Source organism: Rhopalosiphum padi, chromosome 2, assembly GCF_020882245.1.
Source record: "Rhopalosiphum padi isolate XX-2018 chromosome 2, ASM2088224v1, whole genome shotgun sequence".
Lineage (NCBI taxonomy): Eukaryota > Metazoa > Arthropoda > Insecta > Hemiptera > Aphididae > Rhopalosiphum > Rhopalosiphum padi.
Window position 1 is genome coordinate 33433200 of NC_083598.1, and position 12685 is coordinate 33445884.

Genomic DNA, 12685 nt, shown 5'->3' on the forward strand with positions numbered 1-12685 from the left:
ATCATATTGATATTTTTTCATTTAACTTTTAATTTGTTTAATGAAAATACTAATAAGGTTTACTCTAGCCTTAATGAAAAAAAAACAAATGAAATTCTGTTGAAAATATTTAAATAATCTAAAAAAAAGTTCTTACAAATAAACGATTTCGTTTACCTTAAGAAAGTTTTTGTGATATAATTTTTATAATTAAAAAAAAAATACAATAAAGAAAATATATTATTATGTTTATTAATATAGGGAGTATTAATATTTTTTTTATTTAATTTAAAAAATTGATTAAAAAAAATTGATTAAATATTAGTATTTTGACAAATTAGAGAATGAAAATATTTACTCCTGTAATATAAAATTTCAATTATTGATAAATATTTAAAAAAATTATTTTGATGTATATTTTGCTTATAGTTTAGTATAGCTCTATACTGGTGATATTGGGTACGACTTGGGGTGATCTTCAACTTAAAATGATGTAACGTGTACCTACAAGAGTAACAATTATCTTTTAAGTATTGTACCATGATGTATAAATGCTGCATATTGTAACGTCTTAAAAACAACGAACTTGTAACGCGTAGTATGAATACTTTGTTTAAATAATTTTACTTGTCTAAAAGCGATTCTTATAATATTTTATAACAAGCGTGTATAATTTTTACGAGAAACATCAATGTTAAAATATAATTGTCGATTTAAGTCACCGCTGCAAGACTTAACTGTATTTGACGTTTTAATATTCAAGGCAATTCACTAGGCTTGCTCACTCACCATTTACTCATTATTAATGAATCTATTTAATCTTTGATTTTCTTAATTTTACCATTCTTCGATGAATCTTTTTTTAATTTTACTTTTATAGCATTAGACTTTAATTACACTGCGGTTTGAAATTTAATTATATACACCCTAAACTAATACATCAGTATTATTACCTTAAAAACATCTAAGTTTCTAATTGCTGTTATAATAGTTATTAAAATAAATATATTTATTTATAAAAATCAAGATTTGGACTAGTTGTATTAAGTATTGAAATTTATCAATATCGTCTACTAATAACATCATAATATTGTCATTGTACTTCCATGTTGTCAATGATGTTTTAATAAAAAACATATACTCACAGCATTGACGTAGGCGAGAATCATGTCGGCGAGGTGTTCGTCGTCGTGTTTAAAGTACTCCAAAAATGTTTTATACGCAGGTTCGTCAAAATAGAGCGCCGTCTCCAATACGGGTATTGCCGTTTCCGCCGCCACCGCTGCGGCCGTTCCATCCTCGTCGTAGTTCGTGTCTTCCACCTGCACGGCAAAATATTTAATTAAAATCTTGGGCGGAGTTAAACGGACAGACGGGGAAAGAGAAAACGCGACGACAACGACAATGGCAAAACAAAAAAACCTCACTAATTTTTATACTCACGAAAATGTCTGGTGACATGAAAGCATAGTTTTCGCCGGGTCTTCGCAATACGTCTGCAGACAAGAGAAAAAATAAATAAATACAATTCGTCAAGAAGAATATATTGTATTAAAGTACTAAATGTCGTCAGCGCCGAAAGTAGAACGCGAATTATAGAACTTAAAGTTTTTCCCTTTTTCTTGTTTATTTTTTTTTTTTTTTCATGAACGTTTCGTGTCTTCAGCAGTCTTATCACGCCCTGCTGTTATAGTTATATGTAAGCTACAACTATAATATAATAATATAATAATATAAAGTATAGGAAGATACGTTAAAAACATAAAGAAACTTATATCGTCACGACTTGGACGCTGCCTATACAGCATGGACATTATTAGATCATAGTCTTTGAACGTTAACTCCTCCCATAATTTAAGTTTATTATAAAATTGTTGGGTACAGCTCACGGTTGCAGTTGAGCGAAATTAATAACGATTTTAAATTCATAAGTTTCCTTTCAAAATACAGGAGAATTATTACACAATTATAAAAAACTCATGTACATTTTTTCCATATATCAATTGGTTATCAAGTATATTATGTATGTTAAAAAATGTAATAGTAAATTTTATATTTTTCATACGAATGCATTATATTAAATATTATATTATATGTATGATATACAGTTAATGGATGATTTTTTCTAACTAATCATTTTCATACATCGTAAAAATAAATTCATATACTGAATGGTATAGTTAATATCTTATAAGTATAATACTATTATACTAATAATAATTATTATAACTATAAATTATATTGTAAATAAATACTTAGAATTTTCACTACTATATGACTATATTAAAATGTTATTCCTCTCGAATGGAAAAATCTTTCAGTCTTACAATTCTGTTTCAAAAAAAAAAAAAAAAAATGTATGATTACATACAATTCCTCAATCCCTCACCATTAACTTTCCAAAATTGTTTGGGCTAAATCATCAATACAATAATTCTCCATATTGGTTTTAAAATTTTAAAATATATGATATTTACATGTTATCTTTTCCTTTAATTTTTCATTTTAACTATTAATTATATAATAATTTATGTTGGGATATCGATATTAAAAATAAATTAAGTATTGGCAAGCAAAATTATGAATTTATTATACATTTTGGTTGATGCGCAATTATGTTTTGTGATTTTAAAGTGAAAAAACTATAGTACTGTACACACTAAAACAGAATAAAATTATTATAAATGTTATATATTCATCCAGTTGGTAATAATGTAATATTCTCTAAATAGTTTTTGTACGTCTCAAATTTGAATTTGAGTCTTTTATGAGTACATGTAAGATACTAAGAAAACTGTAGGTACTTGGAACTTATGTAATTTGCGTGGGTGTATACTGGTACAACAATCACGCCCCCTAAAATTTAATTAAAATATTTATTGAAGAGAAACGTGTATAATCACATGCATGCATATAGCAAGAACTTTCGGAAATAAAGAATATAATACAATACATTTAAATTATTATAATAGTATTGTATTCGATGTATGTATGTATAATATGCCAATGTCCAATATATATACTTATAAATTATTCAAAGTCGACGTAATAATATATCTCAGACCAAAATTTCAGAAAAAATATGGTAACAACAATACGCTACAGTTTTGACGACGTTAAAATTGCATTTGTATTTCGTTTAGCGTATACGTTTAGAGACATTTCAGAATAACTGCGTGTGAAATACGTTTTTTTTAACACAATTTATGCACGTTATATGCTATATAAATATTAAAAAGTTTTTCAAAACACATTTATATGTGTATTGTGTATAATATATAGATATGTCAAAAACTTAACATCGATTCGATTTTTATATTCGCTCAAAAAGTTGCAAAAAATATATGCAGTAGGCAAAGTCCCGTTTTGTTTGTGTTTTCCCGAATTTACAGACCACTTTACTACAGCTGTACGATATTAACACGATATTCATTTATTTCTACTCCCGTGTTGTAGGTCGTTACGGCTTATACATATTTTGTACTGCATATCGTAACTAAATCTGAGTTATTATAAATTATAATATTACATTTTTAACGTTTGGCAAAATATAATCACGTACAAGTCACGAGTTGCCTGATAAGCGGTTATTTTTTTTTTCTAAATGATTCATAAATATAACTTTTTAAATAATGGATTTAGGAAATTTTGGATAAGTGATGAAATCTAACCTATACGGGCATTTAAAAAAATGTCCTAAAAAAGGTCAAATGTATGATGAAAAAATAATTTAAAGTGAGATTCAAGTCTATCAATTTTAAAAACGCCTATTTTACGGCTATGTTTGAATACCTATAGTTCTATAAGGTAACTGTCATAATTTTGCAAATTGTAGCTATTGCTCATATTTTACTATCGTCGTGTCATAAGTATGCTCTGCACGGAGCGAGCAAGGTAAACGCTTACGAACAATTCTAAATACTTTAGATTTTTGATTTATATTTATTAATAATAAATGTATATTTACAAAAAAAATTAATATATTCAAAAGCTACTCGATCGATTTTAATGAACATTTCAAATTGCTTTTAAAAATATGTAATTGTAGAGAATAGTTGAAAATATACCAAGTGCTTTAATAACAATCAATGACATGTGGATTGCCCATCTCAGTCGTATAAGTTCACAGAGCGAGGTACACTGACGTCAATTTACCCGTTTAACTGAAATAAATCTACGCAGCACTGTATTTTACATTTGCTTTTTTTCACAGCTGAAGTCGGGTTACACAGTCAGTTATATATAATTCAAAGAAAAATATACTTAATCAATGGAGCAAGCTTAACAAGTATACATATTTATTGAGTATTGGCGAGATCAAAGATTAGATTTATACTTATCTTGTGTTTAATAGGTATACAATACTGGATATTATATTATAGTTTTAATATATACAAAATTCATAAATAGCGGCTCTACTGCGTATATATATTACAATGAAATAAATACTTTTTTGTAAATACGAACAAGAATTTTTTATTTTTAAGTCTTCTAAAAAAATATTATTAATATAGCTAGTAAAATGTCTTTAAAAAAAGGTTATGTGAGATGATCTCCCATTGAATATGTCACTGGTTATACCGATGGACGGCATACTCACCGAATCCGTCGGTCCACGTGTGATTAATCGTCGGCGCTCGTTTCAAAATGAACGCGTTCTCACCATCATGGTCGCACCGGGATCGACATAGCCCGGCACTTATGGACTGCAGTTCGTACGTGACGTCCGGTAGGAAGACAATACCGTTCTGTAAACGATAATTGAGTGGGCACGATTTTATTAATATACATTGACGATTTTTATATTATTTTCGAATTTTGCAGTGACTTTTGCATGTCAAAAACACTGTTCAACATGGCACTCACTTTGGAGCTACCCGGACAGTAAGTAAACGCTGCAGTCACACCCGCGTCACCGGTGTGACTTATCCGGTGCATGTAATGACATCGTCTCGGCGATTTTTCCTGGTATGTCACCGACTCCGAATCGTCTCGTATTTTCCACACGAAATTGTCGCTGATCAAACGGTCGTTGGGTTCCAAGAACAAATTCACCGATCTATAATATGTATAATATGTATACAACAGGGGATACACGAGGGACAACACGATGAAATACATATTATATATACCATTTATTGGTACAAAAAAAAAACAATTAACCGGTAAACGTAATCGAGTTATAATTATATTCCCAAGTTATAATACAAACTTGACAAGTTTATCTATGTACTCAGAAGACTGTGGTATGCACCATAATACTAAAATGTATTAAAATCATTTTTCTTGTACACACAAATTTTAAATTTTATGTTGTGTGTAAAAAACGAGCAATTTAAATATAACAGTACTTCCCGCTTGTTCTATTAGTTGAATAACTTGAAAAAGTAGATAATAAAATGGTGGCATTCTTCACACTCAAGAATAGATATCATTGTTTTTGTACATTTTAGCAAATGTTCAATTCTTTTTTCGTTTATTTATGTATAAATAAATTAATAATGTATAATGTCTATATTAGGTTTGCAATTTTCATGCATATTTGAGAGGGAGATAAGATGTTTCGTTCTTTTCAATATCGCAATTATTATTCGTCGATGTTTAGTAAGTATTTACTCAAATGATATATTGTCGTGGTAGCGGAATCGTATCATTGTGGATTTCAAAACTTCACGGGACAAAACGTACTGCCGCAGAAAGCCACTCTCAAGTGGTCAAATTGGGTATAAAATAAGAGGAGAATATTTCTCAAGACGGACTCGAAAAAAACCCCACTTGAAGTTGAAAAGAAAGTTTTATTATACAGCACGCGATCAAAGTGACGCAAACCTATACATATATGTATGTAAGTACAACGACTTGCGGCTTTACGGGTGGCGGGGTAAAAGTAGAGTAAAAAAAAAGATCGTGACTAAGATGAAAATGTTTAGATAGGTGAATAAGGCCTATACATATATACAAGTTTCAGTGACGAGGAGTTTATATATATATATATATGCATAAACAAATTTATCGATGTTGTAAACATTGGCTCAAAATAAAAGTGGATCCATTAAGATAGTGTAATAATAATGAGGCACGCGAGATGACGGCATGATACGCGTGCGACTGGTATAGACGCAATGATAAAATGTATAAAAACTAAAAAAAATATTAAACATTAATTATTATTATTATGAAAAAAAAAGACGTAAAAAATAATGCGTCATACAGCATAGACGAGTGGGCTCGACTATTTACAATTTGACAGCGAAAAATGTTGTGTAAACGATCATAAACCAGAGTGACAATGATGATAGCTTCTCTAGGGAAAAATCATTATACTGCCCACTTTTCCCTTAACTTATAATATCTAAATCAGCATTTAAAATATATACATTATTATTATTATAGGTAGTACGCCTACGACGTCGAACCTATATAAATACACTAATACATAATATATTATATATAGATCGAAGGGATGATATTGATGTTTTTTAATCTCGGGTATTCCGTCGCATATTTGGGAGTAAAAACCCTATCTATTTATGACGGGCTAGCCATAAAACCGGACCCCTTGTCCAATTTCGGGTGGGTGGAATAAAAAACCACGATGAATAAATATAAATGTTTTTCCTCCTATATATATATAAATACACCGAAATGGGCCAATTTCATACACTGATACCTCCGAAATGGGCACTTTATCCTCACCGCATTGCTGTTAATATTTTTTCGATCCGTAACACTATTTTATAGTTGGTCTTCTTATAAATGAATATTGAAAAAATAAAAAATTGGTAGCAGTTATACCTAAAATATCAGAAAAATATTAAGTGATCGTATTTTGGAATATTTGCCATCTCTATTGTTGAACGCGCGTTGCAATTGTGTTTACTTGGTGAAAAACGATTTATTATAGCACAATTTGAAGAAAAGAAAACCGATTCGATTATAATCCAACCCAAATTTGAAAATTTTAGTTATATTACATTATGTATAAATACGTAAGAAAATCGGATTTTTCTCAAGACTTTGGAAAATAACGTTTAATATTACTTTTAAGTTTAAACATTAAACGAATATAAAATGATATATCCAACGAAATATAAGTACATTAAGTTTCGAAAAGTAGAGTTGCATACCGTTGACTCGAGGGTTATGCGTTATTATGGTGGCTGTCACTGCCACTCCTGATGAAGGCATAAATAAGATACATTTAATAATACATTGGTTCGATATTGAACGTATTTGTGTATAAAAGGAAATATCGAAAAATGTATACATTTTTTTTTTTATGATTATTAATAAAATATATGTACCTACCTAGGATAAAGGTCGCAATTTAAGAAACAAAATCAATATAACAATAAATCGCACATAAAAAGCGTACAGTGCTTATAAAACAGTATAAGACAAGTGTATAAAACACTACACAAAGTGGAAAATGCCTCTTTATTATATTAATATTATTAAATAAAAAAAAAAATAATGATAAATTAAAAATTGAATCATTAAACGAGCCTTGCGTAAAAAAGTTACCTCAAACGGTGGCAAACATACCGTACAAATGTTTCTGCGGTGGACGTGAGTCAGGAGTTTACCATAAGAATATTCCGATTTTGTATCTTTCTCGCAGACGGTGTTTGGGAATATTCGTAGTAACAGTGGCGGATCTAGGATTTTTTTTTGGGGGGGGCCCATTATTTTTTTTTACATTAGTACATATTTTTATAAAAACACTTGTATTAGTATAATAGTATTTTAAAATGTATAATTATGTATAAAAGAAAGAAGTAAATATTTCACTTTGACGTTTTTGTGACATGATATAACGAACTACGAAGACAAGACGATACTCATACGTGTAAATACGACAAAAGTGAACTAAACCAAATCATACAATATATTAACCTAGCTATTACTAATAATTGTTCATTTCAGATAAGATATTTGACACTTTCTGCAAGTTATGTCGTTTTACGTCAATCTAATAGGCGATCAGATAAGACGTTACATTATAGCAGCTATAGCATGTAACGTCTTATCTTATAGTATAGCTACAGCCTATTTAGTTTCAACTTTTAAGGATGACTTATAAATATAACCGGAATTTTTCGTGAATTGTGATTATAAGTTTCATGTCATAGTTATATTTTTAAACATCTTAGGGGCCATGGGGGGGGGCCCAGGCCCCTCTGGCCCCCTCCTTAAATCCGCCACTGCGTAGTAACGTTATCATACACAGAATGACTTTTAGGCGTACAACACTTTCAAATAAAATCATTTTCAAATTAATTCAAGTGCTCTGATGTAGTACCATATCGGAGAATTTTACGAAAAAATCTAATATTTTGTTTCATTTTCGGCAATCATAATAATATTAATATGTTCAAAAAGATATTGAATACTTTTCAACAGCAACACATGAGTCTGTTAGACGCAGCAAGTATTTAGAAAAAAAGCCGACATCGATTCGATAATTAGTATTTTATTCGTACGAGTGGTTTGAAGCTTACAGATGATCGAAATAAACAACAGATTCAGAAAATAAGATATAAATTATACACCAATATCATATAATACTAGTTATTATTATTTTAATATTCGACAATTAGATTAAGTACTCTGGTTTTAGAAAACGCGATTTAACACTGTTAAAAAATAGTAAAATATATAATATTTACTATTTTATAATATTATATACAACAGGATGTGTATAATAAATACGGATCGGGTAAAACGTATTTTTTAAGAGGTGAAAGAAATCGTCTGAGAAAAAGAGCTCGTTGCTGATTAAAATAAATCACCCTGTGATGTACACACGTACCTCTACGTAATAGAACGTGCTTAATCATTAGTTCCAGTGCCTTGAATTCGCCTTGGACAATTTTCCCTCGTGCGCTGCACAATGCCCGACACACACACATCATTTAAACATGGTTGATATCTATTATTATTATTATATACACTTCGTAGAGGAATTTTCAGTTCTTATGAAGTTTATTCATTATAATATTTCACACGCTCGCACTTGTGCATCGAAGCTCGGGTCCTTTTACGAAGGCGCCATTTAGATTGGGGTCCTCAAATGTGTTTAGAATGTCTAGTTTTAAGTTCAGTCACCTCATAATTTATGTTTTGTTTACAGAAAAAAAAAATTATTGAAAAATAGTTTTCGTGTATTATATTATATTTATAAAGCGAAATTGAAATATAAAAATGTATACTTTTCCATGGGTAAATCTGGTGAAATATTGACTGGTCATTACATTATGTTTATCGCATAAAAAATAGACTCGTCGGACGTAGTAATAATATAGATACCTGCCAAAAGCAAAAAACGTGCAATCTGGTCGGTCCGCGGGATCGGACAACGTGACCACCTCGTATTCTGGTGCGTCCGCCGGATCAGAAACTCCGAAATAATAGTTCAGCTCGTCTATCGTCATCGCATCGTGTAAGCCCTGTGTATGTGAAAACAAAAACAAATATTAAAACATATAATCTTGTTAATATTCCACAGGCGTAATAGTTGATGCATCACCTTCATTGGCGCTAATATAGTTTTATGAGGCTTACAAATATAATAATTATTGTTATAATATTTAAATTTTTTCGATAATAACCGATGTCTTGTAGTCTTAGTTTTCTCTAAAAATTCCGTCTATCTCAATTTATACAATGTATTACGTATGACCAACAATTAAAGCGATAACTAAAAAAAATTATCGTTTTTCAATTATTATACAATCACCATACTTGCAACATTTCGTTTTAAATTATAAATTACCAAATTCAATAATTTTCAGAATTTTTGAATTACCATAAAAAATATATTATTTTTTTTTTTTTTGAATTCACATAAATGAAATTTTGTGAAATTTCCAAAATATCTTAGTGAACCAATATTATTAGAATTTGTGTTGTATTTTTTGTCGTTTCCTCCAAAACGTTGGAAAAAAACGAATTACTGCTGCATTCTTTCATTGGACTAATATTATGTCTAATAATTAATATTAATATGGTTCTTAAATATAAACAATTTAATAATTATTATAGATACGATATCAATTTTTATCGCAAAATCTATAATATTATTGTTCAATAAAAATCATTTTTTTGATTAAGTGCAATACATAAATTTAAAAAAAATAATAAGAAATAATATAATATTATTAGATAGGTTTAGCAAATAATTAAAAAAAAACTCACCTATTCCTCAAAACAAACAACATTTTTTATAATTTTAAAAATCATAGGGATCACGAATAATTAAAAATTCCGCTGTTATGTGCTGTAATACAGTGCTTCTCAAACTAGGGCCGCGGCTGTATGACTAATGGGCCGTGAAATATATAATAACCTAACCTAATCCTGGTAGGCCCAAAAATAATTAATAATTTTGGTTAAGGGGGCCTTGACAGTTCACATTAAATTTAGGGGGGGGAGAAGACAAAAAAGTTTGAAAAACACTGCTGTAACATATCGAAATGATAATACACTAATAAAATAATAATATTAACGTCACGCCCCACGTATGCGTATAAGTGAAATCATGAAATAAAATAAAATGTTCTTAACTATAAAAGTCGAAACAATTTTTTTAAAACGTAACTCGTTTCACCCGGCTTTTATATTTTTGTGTGTCTTGTTAATTTTACATCGACGACTTTGCAGCGAGTCGACTGTGTATACATAATTTACGAGTAGAAAACTCGAATAAAAAACAATCGAATTTGAGTTAGACGAAGCATGTTACAATATAACAATATATGCATTAGCACAACTAAGGGGTTGCACAGGGGATTTGTGCACCATTAAAAAATAAGTCTTTTCCTATTTTGTTTTGATTAATTTGAAGTAAATATTGTATATTGAGAAATATATTATGTACCTATTGTGTTTTTGGCTATAATCTAATATGAAATAACCTTTAATTTATTCAATGTTGTATAAAACAGATCACAAATTTGTAGTTATTTGTGGCATAATAACCATAATAATATTATATTATATATAGATAATAACAGGGTTTTATCACGGGGTAACAATGTTTTTTTTTTATTTATGGTTTGATGGAATGGCCTATAATGCGAGTGCGTTTATAATTCGTTATACACAAGTAAACTTTTAAATTGTGTTGTTCATGAGTTTTTATGGTTTTATTTTAATGTTTATATTACTACCAATATTATATTATATTATCTATATTCTATAATAAATAATAATAAACTGAGGTTTATTTGTTAAAAAAAATATATAAATATAAATAAATGTTGAAAAATAAATTGAAAAAATAGATCGTATAGTTTCAAGCAGTTCTATAAATAAAATCAGCATGATTTTAAAAAAGCTCTTAGCTGAATAATTGTGACGATATTATTAACTTATTGAGTAATCAAGAGAGTGAATTGCGTTGGCCTGAACTATTTGTTAATTTTAATTTTAAATATAATTTATTTAATAGAAAAACCATGTTAAAATAGTTATAACAATTTTATTTGTTAAGCTGTAGTTGTACTACTACTAATATTTATTAAGGCATACGTATACAATTTAAATTATTGTTTATATAAATATAGTGTGAAGATTTTGAGGGTTTGAGTATCCATCAAAATGTATGCATCAACAAAAAAAATGGTCGTTGTGTCTATAAATATAAATACACCAAAAGTTTTGGTCCAAAACAAATTAAATAAATTAAGTATAAATGATGGTGATAAGACCATAAATATAAATATTATAATACAATTTACTAGATAGCCGACTTGGGCTTTAATGTGTAAGTTGATAGAATGGCTGACTTTTCTAATGAAAGAGGTTTGTATTTAAAATTTTATCATTGGAAGACGATAATATGACAATAAATAAATTGGATTTTATATACTGCTATTAGGTTTTTTATTAATGATGGAATTGTAAACACGACCTCTTTAATAAGAAAAATTGGCCGTTTTCTTAAGTTTAAAACATTACATTGAAGGTACTGGAAGTCAGCTATCTAGTTTTATTAAATACTTATGAATAAAACTTAATAATTTATTATAAAAAATATTATGTTATGTCTGAAAATGAAATTGATAATCACTTGCATATCATTTAATTTTAATGATTACGACTTCAGATACCACACTGAGTAACAGTTCTAGATATTGGTCGAAAATGTTTAGGAGTTGGCGCAATGCCGCAATAGATAATTGTAAATATGCTGTAAGTTATACCAATATATTACTTATTTACTTAGACTTCTCATGGGAGTGATCAAAAGCATTGAAAACGTTTGGCGAAACAAACGAGTAGTGTTATATAAGCCGGAGGACGCGTAATATATAATTTATTGTTCAGTTATTTTATCTATTTGCCGTATACCATTGTTACAATAATATAGTTTGTAAAGTTTTTTTTTATATATAAACGTTATTAGATATTAATAATATTATTGCGATCGATGAAAACGTTACGCAATAATAATAATGACTGTTTAAAACTGTCTTACCCATTATTATATACATACGCACGAATATATTTTATTCGCAGTGTAGTTGTAGCAGCGTTAATTTTTTTTTTACAGTTCATTTCATCGAAATATCATTTTCCGAAAACGTTTCATACAATATTTTTCTACTACATCGCGTGGACCGAACATAAATCGTAATGGATTTATGTATTATACTCGCCCGGGAACGCATTATTTATATTTTATATAAAACTCATTTTATTC

At 28.8% G+C, this 12685-nt stretch overlaps 1 protein-coding gene across 1 annotated transcript in view; it reads right to left on the reverse strand.

Annotated features, from left to right (window-relative positions):
• LOC132922999 (A disintegrin and metalloproteinase with thrombospondin motifs adt-2-like) overlaps positions 1–12685 on the reverse strand; it is a 42423-nt gene that overhangs the window by 24757 nt on the left and 4981 nt on the right. Inside the window, exons 2-6 of the mRNA XM_060986769.1 lie at positions 9289–9428; positions 4846–5038; positions 4580–4727; positions 1423–1475; positions 1125–1301 (exon numbers count right to left, since the gene is read on the reverse strand). Coding sequence (XP_060842752.1) covers positions 1125–1301; positions 1423–1475; positions 4580–4727; positions 4846–5038; positions 9289–9428 — 711 coding nt within the window. The remainder of the gene's footprint in view (positions 1–1124; positions 1302–1422; positions 1476–4579; positions 4728–4845; positions 5039–9288; positions 9429–12685) is intronic.